The sequence below is a fragment of the Panulirus ornatus genome, chromosome 22 (genome assembly GCF_036320965.1).
Source record: "Panulirus ornatus isolate Po-2019 chromosome 22, ASM3632096v1, whole genome shotgun sequence".
Taxonomy (NCBI): domain Eukaryota; kingdom Metazoa; phylum Arthropoda; class Malacostraca; order Decapoda; family Palinuridae; genus Panulirus; species Panulirus ornatus.
In genome coordinates, this window is record NC_092245.1 from 5,006,887 (window position 1) to 5,028,791 (window position 21,905).

A 21,905-nucleotide genomic window follows, 5' to 3' on the forward strand; every position below is an offset into this window, starting at 1 on the left:
GGGGTCTGCACTGGGCCTCTCCCAGCACGTGTGGGACGGGTAGGTCTGCGCTGGCCCTCCAGCATGTGGGGGCGGGCAGGTCTGCGCTGGGCCTCTCCCAGCACGTGTGGGACGGGTAGGTCTGCGCTGGGCCTCTCCCAGCATGTGTGGGGCGGGCAGGTCTGCGCTGGGCCTCTCCCAGCATGTGTGGGGCGGGCAGGTCTGCTCTGGGCCTCTCCCAGCACGTGTGGGACGGGTAGGTCAGCGCTGGGCCTCTCCCAGCATGTGTGGGGCGGGCAGGTCTGCGGTGGGCCTCTCCCAGCATGTGTGGGGCGGGGAGGTCTGCGCTGGGCCTCTGCATTACGTTCCCTGGTGCCACTGTAGATCAGGGTATAATGGAAGCGCTGGATGTTGTAGATCAGGGTACAGTGGAAGCGCTGGATGTTGTAGATCAGGGTACAGTGGAAGCGCTGGATGTTGTAGATCAGGGTACAGTGGAAGCGCTGGATGTTGTAGATCAGGGTACAGTGGAAGCGCTGGATGTTGTAGATCAGGGTACAGTGGAAGCGCTGGATGTTGTAGATCAGGGTACAGTGGAAGCGCTGGATGTTGTAGATCAGGGTACAGTGGAAGCGCTGGATGTTGTAGATCAGGGTACAGTGGAAGCGCTGGATGTTGTAAGCGAGATTAATCATGTTATTACCACGTCTGTATCCCTGCGCGCGCCTCTACATGAGACGCCGAGTGCACGAATGTTCGTGTTCGTGTACCCATCGTCCAAATGAACTCCATTCGTGTTCGTAACTTCCCGGATCATATCTACGTCTTTGCCGTTGGCAGTCGTCTTGGTAACAGGTTACGTCATTATGGAGAGTTTACCCTTGTCGGCCAGTAAATACCGGGGTGACCCACCACCACCACCAACGGCACCGAGTTAATTCATTCCTGCCTTGCTTCGAAAAGCATTGTGTACGCGTACCTTCGTGTGTGTGTGTGTGTGTGTGTGTGTGTGTATGTGTGTGTGTGTGTGTGCGCGTACCTTCGTGTGTGTGTGTGTGTGTGTCTGTCCATGAGGAGGCAGCGAGCTAGTTAATTCCTACCTTCGTTCGAAAAACATTGTGTACGCGTACCTTCGTGTGTGTATGTGTGTGTGTGTGTGTGTGTCTGCGCGTACCTTTGTGTATGTGTGTGTGTGTGTGTCTGCGCGTACCTTTGTGTATGTGTGTGTGTGTGTGAGTGTGTGTGCGCGTACCTTCGTGTGTGTGTGTGTGAGTGTGTGTGCACGAGGAGGCAGCGAGTCATAAGGACTTGAGTGACTGTGAATATCGCCGCCTTGATGACGTCATGTCCTTGAAGTGTTTTTCCGTTATAATCTTCCTGTGGACCCGGGGGGGGGGGGGGGGGGGGGCAGCCGATACGTGTATGTAAAGAAGACCTCGCGCAGACCACTGTAGTACAACCCCGCGCAGACCACTGTAGTACAACCCCGGGCAGACCACGGTAGTACAACCCCGCACAACATCGCGCAGACCACGGTGGCCCATGATAAGGGAAGACCTCTCGCAGACCACGGTAGTACAACCCCGTGCAGACCACGGTGGCACAACCTCGCCCAGACAATTGTGGCACATGGTAAGGGAAGACCTCTCGCAGACCACGGTGGCACATGGTAAGGGAAGACCTCTCGCAGACCACGGTGGCACATGATAAAAGAAGACCTCTTGCAGACCACGGTGGCACATGATAAGGGAAGACCTCTCGCAGACCGCGTTGGCACATGATAAGGGAAAACCCCTCGCAGACCACGGTAACACATGATAAGGAAAGACCTCTCGCAGACCACGGTGGCACATGATAAGGGAAGACCTCTCGCAGACCACGGTGGCACATGATAAGGGAAGACCTCTCGCAGACCACGGTGGCACGTGATAAGGGAAGACCTCTCGCAGACCACGGTGGCACATGATAAAGGAAGACCTCTCGCAGACCACGGTGGCACATGATAAGGGAAAACCTCTCGCAGACCACGGTGGCACATGATAAGGGAGGACCTCTCGCAGACCACGGTGGCACATGATAAGGGAAGACCTCTCGCAGACCACGGTGGCACATGATAAAGGAAGACCTCTCCCAGACCGCGGTGGCACATGATAAGGGAAGACCTCTCGCAGACCACGGTGGCACATGATAAGGGAGGACCTCTTGCAGACTACGGTGGCACATGATAAGGGAAGACCTCTCGCAGACCACGGTGGCACATGGTAAGGGAAGACCTTTCGCAGACCGCGGTGGCACATGATAAGGGAAGACCTCTCGCAGACCACGGTGGCACATGATAAGGGAGAACCTCTTGCAGCCCACGGTGGCACATGATAAGGGAAGACCTCTCGCAGACCACGGTGGCACATGATAAGGGAAGACCTCTCGCAGACCACGGTGGCACATGATAAGGGAAGACCTCTCGCAGACCACAGTGGCACATGATAAAGGAAGACCTCTCGCAGACCATGGTGGCACATGATAAGGGAAGACCTCTCGCAGACCACGGTGGCACATGATAAGGAAAGACCTCTCGCAGACCACGGTGGCACGTGATAAGGGAAGACCTCTCGCAGACCACGGTGGCACATGATAAAGGAAGACCTCTCGCAGACCACGGTGGCACATGATAAGGGAAGACCTCTCGCAGACCACGGTGGCACATGATAAGGGAAGACCTTTCGCAGACCGCGGTGGCAGATGATAAGGGAAGACCTCTCGCAGACCACGGTGGCACATGATAAAGGAAGACCTCTCCCAGACCACGGTGGCACATGATAAGTGAAGACCTTTCGCAGACCACGGTGGCACATGGTAAGGGAAGACCTCTTGCAGACCGCGGTGGCACATGATAAGGGAAGACCTCTCGCAGACCACGGTGGCACATGATAAAGGAAGACCTCTCGCAGACCGCGGTGGCACATAATAAGGGAAGACCTCTCGCAGACCACGGTGGCACATGATAATTGAAGACCTCTCGCAGACCACGGTGGCACATGATAAAGGAAGACCTCTCGCAGACCACGGTGGCACATGATAAGGGAAGACCTCTCGCAGACCAGGGTGGCACATGATAAGGGAAGACCTCTCGCAGACCACGGTGGCACATGATAAGGGAAGACCTCTCGCAGACCACGGTAGTACAACCCCGCGCAGACCACGGTGGCACAACCTCGCTCAGACCATTGTGGCACATGGTAAGGGAAGACCTCTCGCAGACCACGGTGGCACATGGTAAGGGAAGACCTCTCGCAGACCACGGTGGCACATGATAAAGGAAGACCTCTCGCAGACCACGGTGGCACATGATAAAGGAAGACCTCTCGCAGACCACGGTGGCACATGATAAGGGAAGACCTCTCGCAGACCACGGTGGCACATGATAAGGGAAGACCTCTCGCAGACCACGGTGGCACATGATAAGGGAAGACCTCTCGCAGACCACGGTAACACATGATTAGGGAAGACCTCTCGCAGACCACGATGGCACATGGTAAGGGAAGACCTCTCGCAGACCGCGGTGGCACATGATAAGGGAAGACCCCTCGCAGACCGCGGTGGCACATGATAAGGGAAAACCCCTCGCTGACCACGGTGGCACATGATAAGGGAAGACCTCTCGCAGACCACGGTGGCACATGATAAAAGAAGACCTCTCGCAGACCACGGTCGCACATGATAAAGGAAGACCTCTCGCAGACCATTGTGGCACATGATAAGGGAAGACCTCTCGCAGACCACGGTGGCACATGATAAGGGAAGACCTCTCGTAGACCACGGTGGCACATGATAAGGGAAGACCTCTCGCAGACCACGGTGGCACATGATAAAGGAAGACCTCTCGCAGACCACGATGGCACATGATAAGGAAAGACCTCTCGCAGACCACGGTGGCACATGATAAGGGAAGACCTCTCGCGATCAATGGTATTATAGTGAAGTGTTTCGTTAGTTGATAGACGTGACAACGTCAACAACGAATACATGAGGCGAGAAGCTATGACGTGTGGCTCATGTTTCTGTTACCACCACTGCTCATGTTTCTGTTACCACCACTGCTCATGTTTCTGTTACCACCACTGCTCATGTTTCTGTTACCACCACTGCTCATGTTTCTGTTACCACCACTGCTCATGTTTCTGTTACCACCACTGTTCATGTTTCTGTTACCACCACTGCTCATGTTTCTGTTACCACCACTGCTCATGTTTCTGTTACCACCACTGCTCATGTTTCTGTTACCACCACTGCTCATGTTTCTGTTACCACCACTGCTCATGTTTCTGTTACCACCACTGCTCATGTTTCTGTTACCACCACTGCTCATGTTTCTGTTACCACCACTGCTCATATTTTTGTTACCACCACTGCTCATGTTTCTGTTACCACCACTGTTCATGTTTCTGTTACCACCACTGCTCATGTTTCTGTTACCACCACTGTTCATGTTTCTGTTACCACCACTGTTCATGTTTCTGTTACCACCACTGCTCATGTTTCTGTTACCACCACTGCTCATGTTTCTGTTACCACCACTGTTCATGTTTATGTTATCACCACTGCTCATGTTTCTGTTACCACCACTGCTCATGTTTCTGTTACCACCACTGTTCATGTTTATGTTATCACCACTGTTCATGTTTCTGTTACCACCACTGCTCATGTTTCTGTTACCACCACTGCTCATGTTTCTGTTACCACCACTGTTCATGTTTCTGTTACCACCACTGCTCATGTTTCTGTTACCACCACTGCTCATGTTTCTGTTACCACCACTGCTCATGTTTCTGTTACCACCACTGTTCATGTTTCTGTTACCACCACTGTTCATGTTTATGTTATCACCACTGTTCATGTTTCTGTTACCACCACTGCTCATGTTTCTGTTACCACCACTGCTCATGTTTCTGTTACCACCACTGTTCATGTTTCTGTTACCACCACTGCTCATAGAGCAATAGATCTGCTGAATTCAGGTTCATGAATGATGAAGCTGATGATGGAAAATAGCCTGCAGAGAAGGAGAGCAAATGGGAAGGGAAGAAGTGGAAGAGTTAGTTGGAGGAAGAGAGTTGTAGGCACTGCTCCAGGGCTCAGGCATGGAATGGTCATGGCGTGGGGAAGGCATGAGTCGTGAGGAAGGGCAGGTCTGGCGCGTGTGGACGTGCACTTCTTTTATTTTTTTTTTTTTTTGACGTGCAAAGAAGAGGAGGAGGAGGAGGATACAGAGGAATATACATAGCAACAGACCAGTTGGTCTTTTCGAGCCTGATCGTGATCGTGGAAGAGACGTGAATATCATAGATCATTGTGGTAAGAGGAGAACTACCTCCATATTTAAAGATAAGAGAGTATAAATACATGCTTACTATGGAGCTAAGGAGGCCCAAATAGTGTTGGTCTTGGACTTGAAGCAAAATATTTACCAAGTCATATGAACGCATCTGTAGTATGACCTTCAGCCACCCTAGTTGATAAATCTTGCCTCACATATATGTCAACACCCCTGATGAAGAAAAAGTATTTCACCTCAGTCGAGGTAAAACGTTTGTCCACGAGTTTGTTATCATTACTACAAGTGACACCAGATGAATCTATCCTCGTCTGGTTCGTTATATCGAGAGTATCGAAGCCTTTGACAACTCTGAAAGCCTGTGTCAGATCGCCTCTTAACCTTATCTTGTCTAAACTAAATGGCTAAATTTAAGTCGTTTCATTGGCTCTCATAGGATATGGTAATCAATGCGGGAATCATGTTGGTAGTTGGTCAGTGTACTCTCTTCTTCCTTATGTCTGATCTCAGGTGGGATGAGCAAACTGAACGCAGTATCATAGATAGGGACGCGCGAGTCAGTCACTTGTAACTAGTAAGGATAATTTCCCTGCACTTAAATTCGATAGTCTCAACTATGAATCCAAGAATTTTATTCGCCTTATTAACCTCCTCTGTGCACTGTTTACTTGGCTTTAGATCACCAGAGATTACAACACCCAAGTCTGTTTCCTCATTTACCTTTTGTAGTTCAACAGAATTCGTAGTGTAAGTTGCCTTTTCATTTTTACAACCGACGTGTAAAACTTGGCGCTTCTCGATACTGAAGTTCATTTACCACTTATGAGTCCAGTCCATCAGTTTGTGGATGTCTGTGTGAAGCTACATATGTTCAGTTTCTGTTTAGATTTGTTATCCCAACGTATTATCGTCTGCGAATATAGATAACTTAAACTGCAGCCCATTATCGTTATTAATGATATATATATATAAGAAAGAAAACTGGTCCCGAGACTGATCCCTGTGGCACACCACTTGTTACGTCTGACCATACTGAGCCTTGACCATTAACCCAATCTTTCACTCGACAATTTCCCTCATCTCTCACAGTTCCATCTACTGCCACATCGACTCCCAGGTACCTAAAGCACTCCACTTTCTCCAGGTCTTTCCTGTTCAAACATTTCCTTACATTCACCCTCAGCTTTTCATTTTGAAGCATTCTTCGAAATTTTGTCACCGGATTCTGGAGTCAACCACTAGAGCTCAGTCATCTGCAAAAAGCAACCGATTCATCTTCCAACAGCTCCTACGTCTAGCATAAACCAGATCGGCTCCTTGCTCCAGGAATCTCATATTTACCTTCCCCAATTACCCCAACCATATATAGATTAAACAGCCACGGTGACATCGCACATTCTACCTATCTTAACTGAAATCTGCTCCCCTTTCTCCCTTTCTAATCATACGCATTCCTTACTCTAACAATAAAAACTTGAAGACGTTCTGTTATTTTTAATTTACTTAATATATCTGTTGCACCTTCCGTAAGACATCTTTGTCAGCCTTATCATACATTTTCTGTAGATCAATAAAATCCACATATAATTCATTCTGTTCCTCCAAGTGTACATTCTTCAAAGCAAACTCCTGATCACACCCCCTTTGCTTCTCCTGAAACCACATTGCACCTCTCCTGTCAGTTGCTCTATGCAAAACACCACCTTGTCAATCACCACTTTCCCATACTTCTTTACAGACTTACTTTTCAGTAATTCGAACATTCATTGTATCATCGTTGTCCTTATACAGGGGCAATACAAATGCACTACGCCAGTCTTGGGTGCCACACCTTGGAATACATATACGTCAGACACTTTGGCTAACCAATCAACAACCCCAGCTCCCTCTGTTTGGAAGAACTCAGATGCAGTTTCCTTTACTATTCTTCTGCAAGGCTTTTACTCCCTCCTTTCTTTTCACTATTCCCCCATGATTCTCATTTTTCATGTTAACTCACATAAGATACACTAAATCTGCCTCCCTATCGTCTGACACATTTAGCAGTCCTTCAGAATAATCTCTCCATCTCTTTTCCATGCTTGCTCTGGCTGTTACCACTACCCCATCTGCTTGCCTCACTTACGCACCCATTTTTCTTTTTTTTTCTCATTGTTTTGAACTTTCGAAGGATTCTCATATTCCCTCTGAGGTTCATTAATACTCTCCCTCCCCAAGTTCCATTTGCCCTCTTTTCAGGTCTCATACTTTGCCTTGATCTTATACTCCTCTCTCTTGTACTCCGCCCAGTCACCCGCTCTTCTTTAGCCTCCACAACCTGACTAGCTCACCACCTGGGCAACCCTGGTCGATCCCGACACCTGACCTGCCTGTCACCAGGGTGACCACAGATGGTCGCCCTCACCAGCCAACCTGGCTATCACCAGGGCTGGTCATGTACTTCCTCTGGGAACATCACACGCCTTTCCATAACGAGTCTACATTTGACCCTGATGGATGTATCACCAAAATCCAGAGTCTTCTGTAAGGAGAGCATGGTGATCAGGTCCTCAGGGAAAATATGGCCATACGTTCATCTCTGAAGAAGGGCGCCATCCCAACAGTTGCATCAGCAACCTGACCACAGCCACCCCAGTAGACGGGTGCCTGAACTAGTCAAGTGCATCAAATATAAACCGACTGCTGCAACGACGAGTGTTACTGTCAACTTTGGGTTACGTGTTAACATCAAAAGGTCTATTCAGCTTGTGCTTTAACAGTTTCTGAATCATATATAGAACCTCATAGTTCCTATCAGAGATCACATGGTGACCGTCCCCAGTACAGGTGTTTACGTTGCTGGATGTAATGATTGTCAGCAGGTGGAGGTAGACCCAGACACATCCTGCTGGACACCAGATGTCTGCAGAGGACAACAATACCTGTGTTGTTCGAGCGGGTGTTTACTGGGTAGTGACTCGGGTGTTGTGATCCACTGGCGTTTATGTGTTCTTTATTTATCCAGGATTTGATAAATGATTAGTTATTGTCAGTCATTATCAGTTATCTGAAAATATACGACTCATGAACCAGGGCACCTCAGAGTATTCAGAGAACCTGACCTACTGTCATGAAGACAAGCAGCAGACATGACTAACTGCCAGTGAAACAGCTTGACGAGGTCGGCCATGCATGATGGTTCATGAATCTTGTGGCTTAAGGCTCTGTTGTCCTTCCCTCCACTCACTGTACACTCATGTACCACTTGTTCCTCTCTCTACCCACTGTACATTCATGTACATCTTGCCCCGTCTCTTAACCTTATATGTACATAACACGTATTTATCACTATGTATGTACGCACACACTTGCATGATTGACCATCCCCTAGAGTAGGATGAACAGCTGGGTGGACTGTGGACCTGCTACCGCGACCAGAGTCGAATTCATGCATGACGGCCAGCAACGCTAACCGCTACACCAGGGAGGTCCGTGTGTGTGTGTGTGTGTGTGTGTGTGTGTGTGTGTGTGTGTGTGGAAATTTTAGCCTAACACGAGAGGTAAGGGAAGCCATTGTGTTTTCAGTGCCAGGGACGTGCGTGTGGGGCAAGGGAAAGGTGGCACTGGTGACGGGGGCGGCACGACGGGTGGGCCGGGTCATCGCCGCCGCCCTCCACAAGCACGGCTACAACCTGGTCATCCACTGCAGCGCCTCTAAGGACGAGGCGCTGGCCTTTGCCGCTCAGCTCAACAGGTCAGAAGCAACTACAACACAGGTTGTCGCTCCTTAACTCAGGTTCAGACGCATCACTTGATTTTTTGTTTCAGATTACATCTGGCAGTGTGCAATGTGTGATGTCGATCATATTTGTGTATAAATCTAATGATATTTTGCTCCTTTGTTCTCACACATGATCAGGTACGTTGAATAAGCCGGACTTTTCTTGAAATAGTCAGTTTTTTATATGGCTCAGGGCAAAGGTTTCTGCTACTGTATGATTAACTACTGGAAATATGTTGTACAATTGCTTAATAATTTTATACGTTTTTTTTTGTACAATTATTGAGAAATGTATTAAGTAACCAAGAGTGTTAAGAGAAAGTAGATCATTATTATGATTTTGCACAATATATGATGTTGGTTTGGAAAAGTCTAAGGATGTTTGTCTGTTTTAAGATCGTCGAACATCTGCTTGGTCCGACACGGGCCTTTGCCTGTTGGCGGCACGTAAGTCTTAGGAGTAAAGTCAGGGGTTGGTATGGGCAAGAGCTAAGGAAGGAGTAGCACTACTCCTGAAGCAGGAGTTGTGGGAGTTTGTGATAGAGTAAAAGCAAATAAATTCTAGACTGATATGGGTAAAACTGAAAGTGGATGACGAGAGATGGGTGATTGATAGTGCCTATGCACCTGGTCATGAGAAGAAAGATCATGGAAGGCAAGTGTTTTGGGAGCAGCTGAGTGAGTGTTGTCAGCAGTTTTGGTGCACGAGACCAGGTATTAGTGATGGGTGATTTAAATGCGAAGGTGAGTAATGTGGCAGTTGAGGGTATATTTGAGGTAAATGGAGTATTTAGTATCATGAATGGAAATTATTAACAGTTTGTGGAGTTGTGGGCTGAAAAGGGATTAGCGATTGGGAATACCTGGTTTAGAAAAGAGAGATTTACACAATTATACGTGTGTGGGTTGGAGAGATGGTTAAAGGGCATTATTGGATTACATATCAATTGATAGGCGTGTAAAAGAGAGACTTTTGGATGTACATGTGCTGAGAGGGGCATTATCGTATGGAGACGAAGGTGAAGATTTGTAAAGGTTTTCGGAAGGGAGGAAAATGTTCGATGAGAAGAAAGTAATGATGAGAGTAAGTGAGCTTGGAAAAGAGACGTGTGTGAGGAAATACCTGGGGAGATTAGGTGTAGAATGGTAAAAGCTGAGAGTAAATGAAACTAAGGGATTCATGATAGGTATTTATTAAAGAAATCCTGGCATGTGCGAGAGATGCAAGTGGCATGCGAAAGGTTGGCGGTGGGCAGATAAGAAAGGATAGTGAGTGGTGGGATGAAGAAGTAAAGTTGTTAGTGAAAGGAAAAAGAGAGGCGTTAGGACGGTACTTACAAGGAAAGAGTGCAGATGATTGGGGGATGTATAAGAGAAATCGACAGGAAGTCAAGAGGAAGGTGCAGAGGTTAAAAAAGGGAAAATGATGGTTGGGATGAGCAAGCATCAGTAAACTTTAGGAGAAATAAGATGTTTTGGAAGGAGGTAAATAATGTGCGAAAAAAAGAGAAAGAATAGTAACATCGGTGAAGGGGCAAAAAGGGAAGTGGTAACACATAGTGATGAAGTGAGGATAAGACGGAGTTAGTATTTCAAGAAACTGTTGAATGGGTTTGATGGAAGAGAGGCGGATTTAGGGTGTTTTGGTCGGGGTGATATGCGAAGTGAGAGATTAATGGAGAGTGGTTTGGGGAAGAGGAGAGAGGTGGTGAGAGACTTACGTAAGATGCAATGTGGCAAAGATGCTGGAGTAGATAGCATTGCTGTTAAATTTATTACGAAAATGATAATGATCGGTTATTAAGGATTTTCAGTATATGTATGGTTCATGTTGAGGTGCTTGAGGATTGACGAAATGCCTGTATACTGTTGCTGTTTAAAGGCTTTGGGGATAAAGATGAGTGTTCTTGCTACAGAGGCATAAGTTTGTTGAGTGTACCTGGTAAGTTGTGTGGGAGGGTGTTGATTGAGAGGGTGTAGGAATGAACAGAGCATCAGATTGGGGAAGAGCAGTGTGGTTTCAGAAGTGGTAGAGGATGTGTGGAGCAGGTGTTTACTTTGAAGAATGTATGTGAGAAATACTTAGAAAAACAAATGGATTTGTATGTGGCATTTATGGATTTAGAGAAGGCATATGATAGGGTTGATAGAGATGCTTTGTGGAAGGACTTACGAATATATGGTGTGCAAGGAAAGCTGTTAAATGCAATGAGAAGTTTTTATCAAAGATGTAAGGTATGTTAACAAGTTGGAAGAGAAGAGAATAAATGGAAGCTGGTTTGTGGCAGGGGTGTGTGATGTCATCATAGTTGTTTGATTTTTTATGCATGGGGTTGTTAGGGAGATAAATGCGAGAGTCTTGAGGAGAGGGGTGAACATGCAGTCTGTTGGGGATGAGAGGACCTGGGAAGAGAGTCAGTTGTTGTTCGCCGATGATACAGCGCTGGTAGCTGATTCGAGTGCGAAATGCAGAAGTTGGTGACTGAGTTTGCAAGACTGTATGGAAGGAGGAAGTTGAGCGTAAGAGAGAATGAAAACAAGGTTTTAGGTTTAGCAGGATTGAGGGACAGGTTAGCTGAGGTGTAAGTTTGAATGGAGAAAACTTGGAGGGAGTGGGGTGTTTTACATAACTGGGGTGGACTTGGTAGCGAATGGAATCATGTAAGCGGGAGTCAGTTATAGGGTGGGTAAGGGAGCGAAGGTTCTGGGAGCGATGAGGAATGTTTGGAAAGAGAGAACATTATCTCGGAGCAAACTCAGTCACCAGCTTCTGCAGTTTCTTACCCGAATCAGCCACCAGCGCTGTATCATCACCGAACAGCTGACTCACTTCCCAAGCCCTCTCATCCACAACAGACAGCATACTTGCCCCTCTCTTCAAAACTCTTGCATTCACCTCCCTAGTAACCCCATCCATGAACAAATTAAACGACCATGGAGACATCATGCACCCCTGCCGCAAACCAACATTCACTGAGAACCAATCACTTTCCTCTCTTCCTACTCGTACAAATGCCTTACATCCTCGATAAAAACTTATCACTGCTTCCAGCAACTTGCCTCCCACACCATATATTCTTGATACCTTCCACAGAGCATCTCTATCAACTCTATCATATGCCTTCTCCAGATCCATAAAAGCTACATACAAATCCATTTGCTTTTCTAAGTATTTCTCACATGCATTCTTCAAAGCAAACACCTGATCCACACATCCTCTACTACTTCTGAAACCACACTGCTCTTCCCCAATCTGATGCTCTGTACATGCTTTCACCCTCTCAATCAATACCCTCCCGTATAATTTCCCAGGAATACTCAGCAAACTTATACCTCTGTAATTTGAGCACTCACCTTTATTCCCTTTCCCTTTGTACAATGGCACTATGCATGCATTCCGCCAATCCTCAGGCACCTCACCATGAGTCACACATACATCGAATATCATTACCAACCAGTCAGCAACACAGTCACCCCCTTTTTTTTTAATAAATTCCACTGCAATTCATCCAAACCCGCCGCCTTGCCGGGTTTCATCTTCCGCAAAGCTTTCACTACCTCTTCTCTGCTTACCAAATCATACTCCCCAACCCTCTCACCTCGCACACCACCTCGACCAAAACACCCTATATCTGCCACTCTCTCATCTAACACATTCAACAAACCATCAAAATACTCACTCCATATCCTTCTCACATCACCGCTATTTGTTATCACCTCCCCATTAGCCCCCTTCACCGATGTTCCCATTTGTTCTCTTGTCTTACGCACTTTATTTACCTCCTTCCAAAACATCTTTTTATTCTCCCAAAAATTTAATGATGCTCTCTCACCTCAGCTCTCATTTGCCCTCTTTTTCACCCCTTGCACCTTTCTCTTGACCTCCTGCCTCTTTCTTTTATACATCTTCCAGTCATTTGCACTATTTCCCTGTAAAATTCGTCCAAATGCCTCTCTCTTCTCTTTCACTAATAATCTTACTTCTTCATCCCACCACTAACTACCCTTTCTAATCTGTCCACCTCCCACGCTTCTCATGCCACAAGCATCTTTTGCGAAAGCCATCACTGCTTCCCTAAATACATCCCATTCATCCCCAACTCCCCTTACGTCCTTTGCTCTCACCTTTTTCCATTCTGCACTCAGTTTCTCCTGGTACTTCCTCACACAAGTCTCCTTCCCAAGCTCAGTTACTCTCACCACTCTCTTCACCCCAACATTGTCTCTTCTTTTCTGAAATCCTCTGCAAATCTTCACCTTCGCTTCCACAAGATAATGATCAGACATCCCTCCAGTTGCACCTCTCAGCACATTAACATCCAAAAGTCTCTCTTTCGCGCGCCTATCAATTAACACGTAATCCAATAATGCTCTCTGGCCATCTCTCCTACTCACATACGTATACTTATGTATATCTTTTTAAACCAGGTATTCCCAATCACCAGTCCTTTTTCAGCACACAAATCTACAAGCTCTTCACCATTTTCATTATCAACACTGAACACCCCATGTACACCAATTATTCCCTCAACTGCCACATTACTCACCTTTGCATTCAAGTCACCCATCACTATAACCCGGTCTCGTGCATCAAAACTACTAACACACTCACTCAGCTGCTACCAAAACACTTGCCTCTCATGATCTTTCTTCTCATGCCCTGGTGCATAGGCACCAATGATTACCCATCTCTCTCCATCAACTTTCAGTTCTACCCATATCAATCTAGTTTACTTTTTTCCACTCTATCACATACTCCCACCACTCCTGTTTCAGGAGCAGTGCTACTCCTTCCCTTGCTCTTGTCCTCTCACTAACCCCAGACTTTACTCCCAAAACATTCCCAAACCATTCGTCCCCTTTACCCTTGAGCTTCGTTTCAGTCAGAGCCAAAACATCCAGGTTCCTTTCCTCAAACATACTACCTATTTCTCCTTTTTTCTCATCTTGGTTACATCCACACACATTTAGACATCCCAGTCTGAGCCTTCGAAGAGGATGAGCACTCCCTGCTTGATTCCTTATGCTTCCCCCATTTAGGAAGGTAAAATACAAGGAGGGGAGGGTTTTTAGCCCCCCGCTACCGTCCCCTTTAATCGCCTTCTACGACACGTAATGAATGCGTGGGAAGTATTTTTTTCCCGTATCCCCAGGGATAATATACATACATATATATATATATATATATATATATATATATATATATATATATATATATATATATATATATATGTATATATATATATGTTTGTATATGAGTCCACGGGGAAAATGAAACACGAAAAGTTCCCAAGTGCACTTTCGTGTAATAATCACATCATCAGGGGAGAGACAAGAGAGAAATATAACAGTCAGTTGATATACATCGAAGAGACGAAACTAGGACGCCATTTGGTAAACATTTGAGGATAGGGGAGAAAGAATACTGCCCACATCTTCCTGCGTGTCAAAGAAGGAGACTGAAAGGGGAGGGAGCTGGGGCTGGAAATCCTTCCCTCCAGTTTTATTTTTCCAAAAGAAGGAACAGAGAAGCCAAAAGAGTATTTTTTCCCTCAAAGGCTCAGTCATATTCCTTTCACTACCTCGCTATCGAGGGAAATGGTGAATGAACTTGATGTGGAATGCAATTTTTTTTTTTTTTTTTTGTATGAAATTACAAACCGGTTTGGCGGTAACGGTGAGTTGAATGTGGGAGAGCTTGAGCCACGAGTGAGTGGAGCTGTTTGTACATTTTTGTTGCTCGTATTTCTGTACTTTTATTGAATTGAAATATTTAGACAAAACTGAATAGTCATGTTTATAATTTTTTTTACATTTATACATCAAAAATATCTAATTTCATCTGTATACCAGGAATATTCTTGTGGACAATATGGTAATCGTCTCAGTCAGAAGATATTTCACAAAGAGTTGCACACAACAGAACACAAAATCTCGCGGTAATTTTATGACGGCTCAACAGATGACGTTAGTGTCGCTACACAACAACGGCTTCAACTTTATTTATTCTAGTTGGAACTTTCATGTATTTGTAGATAGTCTGACCAGGACCTGAAAAGGTGGGCGACGCACCCGGCCTGAGAGTATGTAAAGTAAGGCAGTATGGAGTTACATACATTGTTAGGTTCATCTGAGGTGCCGAGTACTCGGTGGGGAAAGCCGCTATAGTGACGGTTATGTTGTAACGTGTAATTAGTACAAAGTTGTTTCGTATGCCAGGTTTCTAAGGGATTGGATCAATTTTGTCGCGCGTCTTCGTACTTGCTCTGGTTTTTCTTAGTCTTTTTTTATAGTTTTTGTACCAAAACAACTGCATATTCATGGTGTGGTCTTACTATGGAATGATAAAGTGTGAGAATTGTTTCTGGTGTCTTGTAATCTATGTTCCTAGCTATGAAACCTGACATTTTTTACTTGCTTCTTGACACTGTTTAGTGTATCTCAAATTGTAGCTAATGACAACTCCAAGGTCCTTTTCTTCATTTACTTTAGTTCGAGAGTTTCCAAATAGTTTGTAGTCGTAACGTATATTCTTATCTCCAAAATACATAACTTTACACATGTCAACATTAAACTTCATTTGCCATCTGTCTGACCGCTCTGCTAGTAAGTTAAGATCTCTTTGAATCATTTCGCAGTCCCGTCTGTTTACATCTCTACCTCTTAGTTTAGTATCGTCAGCAAATTTGGAGATCTTAGATATGAGACCGAGTTCTAAGTCATTATTGTATATTATGAAAAGAATTGGACCGAGGACCGACCCCTGTGGCACACCACTCGTTATGTCTGGCCAATCTGAGGCTTCGCCGTTTGATATTCCGGTAAGCCAGTCTCTGGTCCAGGTACAGAGTTCTTCACCGATTCCGTGTGTTTTGAATTTATGTAAAAGTCTCTTTTGAGGTACTTTATCGAAAGCTTTTTGAAAATCTATATGTACATCTGACGGTACTTTTTCATTCTAATTCTAATAAATGACATTAAAAAATTCCAACAAATTCTTAAGGCAAGATCTTGTACTGCGGAAACCGTGTTGATTGTCCGATATAATTTTGTGATCTAGAAACGTGACAGTTTTATCTCGTATTATTTTTTTCCATCTTGTTACCTAATACTGATGTAAGGCTAATTGGGCAGTAGTTCAAAGCACTTCTCTCTCTCTCTCTCTCTCTCTCTCTCTCTCTCTCTCTCTCTCTCTCTCTCTCTCTCTCTCTCTCTCTCTCTCCTGACCTTTAAAAATCTTGGAGCTATCTGGTCCGTTGGATTAGTTAGGATTTCATTGGTACAGGTATCTAAGTACTTCATAGCTCTTTATTCCTATACCTTTCAACTCTTATTCTTCAGATTCTTGAAATATTTTCGTTGGTTGCAATATTCGAGATGTTTCTTCACTTGTGAATACGGAGTTCAAAGAATGATTAGTATAGTAACCGTTTCCTTGTCTTCAGTAATCAGTGTCATGTTCGCTTCGTAATGGTTCAATTTCTTCTTTTACTGTCTTTCTTCTATTATATATTTGAAGAATTCCGTAGGTTTATTCGTAACTTTCAAGGATATTTTTTTTTTTCGTCGCGTTTACTTTGTCTTATGACTTTCTTAAACTCTCTTTGGATTTTGATCAATTCGTGGAGATTTTCATCGAGTTCCAATTGATCTGAATTTCTTATATGTGTGCTGAGGTACCGAGACACTGGGGTTAATAATGGCATAAGGTGAGAGTTAATGAAACTAGAGAAGTGGGCAAAAAATGGAAAGTATTTAGGGAAGCATTGTTGACATGTGCGGGTGAAGTGTGTGGTATGCAAAAGCTGGGATGTAAGTATTTGAGAAAGGGTAGCAAGTGGTGGGATAAGGAAATAAAGTTGCTTGTGAAAGAGAAAAGAGGTTTGTTTGGATGATATCTGCTGGGAAGGAGTGCAAGTTACTGGGACATGTACGTGACGAAGCTGTATAATATCAAGGAGGTCTAGGGACCGAAAAATGTGGCATGGGTGAAAGATGGGAGGTGAGAGTAACGGCAGAACTCGGGGGAAGGATCTGAATCATTATAAAGAAGCAATTAAACAACTGGAAGCAGATGCTATGTCGATCAGCGTCGCTGACCATGATGCATTCATGCGCCGTCCAGGATCGAGCCCATAGGTTCGAATCCTCTGCGGCAGTTGGTCCAGTCAACCCAGCTGACTGGATATCCCCCCTTAGGAGTTGGTAAATGGGTACCTGGCATATCTTTGATACGATGGCCTTGATTAGATTATTCATTTGCCCCAGCCTTCTCAGTTAACATAAAAAGAGATTAAGTGAGTATTTTGAAGGGCTGTTTAATGTGTTAGACGATAGGGTGGCAGATTTGAAGTGTTAAGGAAGTGGGGGTACACACAGAGCGAGAAAGCCTTGGTGAAAAGAAAAGAAGCGTTTAAAGCCTTAAGGTAAATGAAATATGGCACAGTGGCTGGAGTGGATGTAATTGCAGTTGAAATTTTCAAAGAATGAGGTGGCATTGGTGTTGATGGGTTAGTCAGGATTTTTAATGTATCTATGGCTCAAGGTAAGGTGTCTGGGAACTGAAGGAATGCATGTATAGTGCCATTATATAATGGCAAGGGGGACAATCCTGCAAAGTCAAATTACAGATATATAAGTCTGAGTATACTTCGTGATGTGAGTGGGGAAGTGGTGACCGATGGTGTTACGCCAAGAGTGAGGGATTGAGGAGGAGCAATGTGGTTCTCAGGAGTGGTAGAGAGTGTGTGGAGCAGGTCTCGGCTTAGAAAAAGTTTTGTAACAAATAATTGGGGAAACAGAAAGGATTTGTTTCACGGGCTGAAATAAGACGGCAAAAGAGAGATAGGAAGCAAGAGCGTCTCTTAACTTCAGGGAGAATAACAAAATGCTTTAAAAGAAAGTGAATAGTGTGACGAAAACAAGAGAAAACTTAGAAGCATCAGTGAATGAAGCAGGTAAATGGTAAAGGTACCAGGTAAAGAGGAGTATTTTAAAGGGCTACTAAATGTGTTAGATAAGTGGATGTCGGATGTAGGATGTTTGAGACGGGGTAGTATGTGGAGCGAGAGTCGGGTGAATGGTTTAGTAAAAAGAGAGGAAGTTAGGAAAGCCTTGCATAGATGAAGTGTGTGACTAAAAGGTTGGAGTGGATAGGGTTGTAGGAGAATTTCTCAAGTGGATGACAGTGTTGCTGATGGGTAGTCAGGATTTACGTATCCTGTATGGCCTGAGGTAAGGCGTCCGAGGACTGGAAGAATGTCAGGATTGTGCCATTAAATAAAGGTGAATGTTCAAAGTTCAGAGAAGTGAATCTTGGTAGGTTATGTTGGAAGGTGACGACATGTACATAGCATAAGACTGGGAAGAAAGAATGTGGGTTCTGAAGAGGTAAAGGATGTGTTGACCAAGTGTTTGCTTTGAAGAATTTGTGCAAGAAATACTTAGAGAAAGAAAAGGATTTGAGTCTGTAGAAACTGCATATTAGGGTTGACATAGAAGCTTTGTGGGAGATGCTACGAATACATGCTTTGGGGGGGTTACTCGATGCAATGAGGAGTTTATATCAGGAGAGACAGGCTTGTGTTTGTGTAGCGAGGAAGGAGAATGTCACCATGGCTGTTCAATCTCATTATGAATGGGACAGTGATGGAGGTAAATGAAAGATGCTTCGAGAGAGGAAGATTGACGGTATGCTAGTGATGGGTAGGCTGGAAGGTGAGTCAGTTGCTGTTTGCAAATGACACATTCTGGTGGCAGAATCGAGACAGGAACTGCAGAAGTGAGTGTCCAATGTTAGAAGTGTTTAAGAGGAGGAAGCTGAGAGTACTGTGAAAAAAGTAAGGTTGTGTGGCTTTGCATGGAGCCAGTCAGGTCGGGTTGTGTCATTTTGATTGGGGATAACCTGGAGGAAGTGGAGTGCTTCAAATACCTCGGAGTGCCTATGAAAAATGAGGTAAATTACAGGGTGGCCAAGAGGCAAAGACCATGAATGCATTGAAAACTGTGGGAGATGTCAATGTTTGCGTCTGTGATGGCGAAGATGGGCATGTTGGATGGTCTAGCAGTCCGGATGATGTATGCGTGCGAGTCTTATCTCAGCCACCCTTCACATGCCTGGAAATTTACTTCCTTAGAAGTTCCCTGAGATATTGACCCAAGAGTTGTGGTTCATTTATGTCATGTATGTTATTCTCAGTGAGTATGTTTCGCTGTCTCACATGTGTCCTCTTCTTGATAAGTTTATGATTAAAGCAGCGTCCGAGGAGATAGTGCCCATGTGATCAGCGCCGACCTGTCGACGACGTCCGTGGTGGAGACATCAGAGCGTCTGGTGAGGGAGGCGGTGGCCAAGTGGGGCCGGCTGGACCTGCTGGTGAACAATGCTGGTGTATACCTGGCTACCCCACTGGACCAAGCCACCGACCACCACTGGAACTATCTCATGAACATCAACCTCAAGGCTCCTTACTTCCTGATCCAGGTACCTTATACTGCAGCTCTCTCTCTCTCTCTCTCTCTCTCTCTCTCTCTCTCTCTCTCTCTCTCTCTCTCTCTCTCTCTCTCTCTCTCTCTCTCTCTCTCTCTCTTACACATACATACCCCTTATACTGCAGCTCTTTCTCACCAACTTCCCTATACAGAAACTCTCTCTCTCATACTGCCTTATACAGGAGCTGTCTCCCTCACATACTGCCTTATACAGGAGCTGTCTCCCTCACATACTGCCTTATACAAGTGCTGTCTCTCACATACTGCCTTATACAGAAGCTGTCTCTCTCACATACTGCCTTATACAGGACCTGTCTGCCTCATATACTGTCTTATACAGGATCTGTTTCTCACATACTGCCTTATACAGTAGCTGTCTCCCTCACATACTACCTTATACAGGAGCTCTCTCTCAGATACTGCCTTATACAGGAACTGTCTCTCTCACATACTGCCTTATACAGTAGCTGTCTCCCTCACATACTACCTTATACAGGAGCTCTCTCTCTCTCTCTCTCTCTCTCTCTCTCTCTCTCTCTCTCTCTCTCTCTCTCTCTCTCTCTCTCTCTCTCTCTCTCAGATACTGCCTTATACAGGAGCTCTCTCTCACACACTGCCTTATACAGGAGCTGTCTCACACAAACTGCCTGATACAGGAGCTGTCTTCCTCACATACTGCCTTATACAGGACCTGTCTTTCATTACACACTGCCTTATACAGAAACTGTCTCTATTACATACTTCCTCATACTGGAGCTGTCTCTCACATATTGCCTTGTACAGATGCTTTCTCTCTCTCACACATACTGGCTTATACAGGTTCTCTCTCTCTCTCTCTCTCTCTCTCTCTCTCTCTCTCTCTCTCTCTCTCTCTCTCTCTCTCTCTCTCTCTCTCTCTCTCTCACTTTCTCACTCACACACACATGCAAATGCCTGCCTTATACAGATTCTGCCTTTTCCACATACTGCCTCATACTGGAGATATATCCCTCACATACTACCTTATACGTGTTGTGTCTCCCATATACTGCCTTATACAGGAGTTGTCTCACACGGACAGGCTGACCAGGTACGACCCCACCTTCTATCTGGGGGCTATAGCCAGGCTGACCAGGTACGACCCAACCTTCCATCTGGGGGCTATAGCCAGGCTGACCAGGTACGAGCCCACCTTCTATCTGGGGGCTAAATAGAGCCAAGCTGACTAGGTACGACCCCACCTTCCATCTGATGGCTATAGCCAGACGGACCAAGTACGACCCCATCTTCCATCTGGGGGCTATAGCCAGGCTGACCAGGTACGACCATACCTTCCATCTGGGGACCATAGCCAAGCTGACCAGGTACGACCCCACCTTCCATCTGGGGGCTATAGCCAGGCTGACCAGGTACGACCCAACCTTCCATCTGGGGGCTATAGCCAAGCTAACCAGGTACGACCCAACCTTCCATCTGGGGGCTATAGCCAGGCTGACCAGGTACGACCCCACCTTCCATCTGGGGGCTATAGCCAGGCTGACCAGGTACGACCCCATCTTCCATCTGGGGGCTATAGCCAGTGACCAAGTACGACCCTACCTTCCATTTGGGGACTATAGCCAGGCTGACCAAGTACGACCCCACCTTCCATCTGGGGGCTATAGCCAGGCTGACCAGGTACGACCATACCTTCCATCTGGGGACTATAGCCAAGCTGACCAAGTACGACCCCACCTTCCATCTGGGGGCTATAACCAGACTGACCAGGTACGACCCTACCTTCCATCTGGGGTTATAGCCAGACTAACCAGGTACGACCTTACCTTCCACGTGGGGGCTATAGCACAGGCTGACCAGGTACGACCCTACCTTCCATCTGGGGCTATAGGCAGTGACCAAGTACGACCCTACCTTCCATCTGGGGACTATAGCCAGGCTGACCAAGTACGACCCTACCTTCCATCTGGGGGCTATAGCCAGTCTTAACAGGTACGACCTTACCTTCCATCTGGGGGCTATAGCCACTTTGACCAGGTACGACCCCACCTTCCATCTGGGGGCTATAGCCAGGCTGATCAGGCACGACCCTACCTTCCATCTGGGGTTTAGTACTAAAGCCAGGCTGACCAGTTACGACCTTACCTTCCATCTGGGGGCTATAGCCACTTTGACCAGGAACGACCCCACCTTCCATCTATGGGTTACCGCCAGTCTGACCAGGCACGACCCTACATTCCATCTGGGGACTGTAGCCAGGCTGACCAGGTACGACCCCACCTTCCATCTAGGGGCTATACACAAGCTGACCAGGTATGACTCTACCTTCCACCTGGGGGCTATAGCCAGACTGGCCATGTACGACCC

The 21,905-nt window shown here is 46.0% G+C and overlaps 1 protein-coding gene across 2 annotated transcripts in view; it reads left to right on the forward strand.

Moving 5' to 3' along the window:
- LOC139756508 (3-oxoacyl-[acyl-carrier-protein] reductase FabG-like) overlaps positions 1–21,905 on the forward strand; it is a 74,248-nt gene that overhangs the window by 31,998 nt on the left and 20,345 nt on the right. Inside the window, exons 2-3 of one of the 2 annotated variants that reach the window (XM_071675956.1) lie at positions 8,876–9,044; positions 19,326–19,554. In XM_071675956.1, coding sequence (XP_071532057.1) covers positions 8,876–9,044; positions 19,326–19,554 — 398 coding nt within the window. The remainder of the gene's footprint in view (positions 1–8,875; positions 9,045–19,325; positions 19,555–21,905) is intronic. The other variant, XM_071675957.1, reaches the window with a different exon arrangement.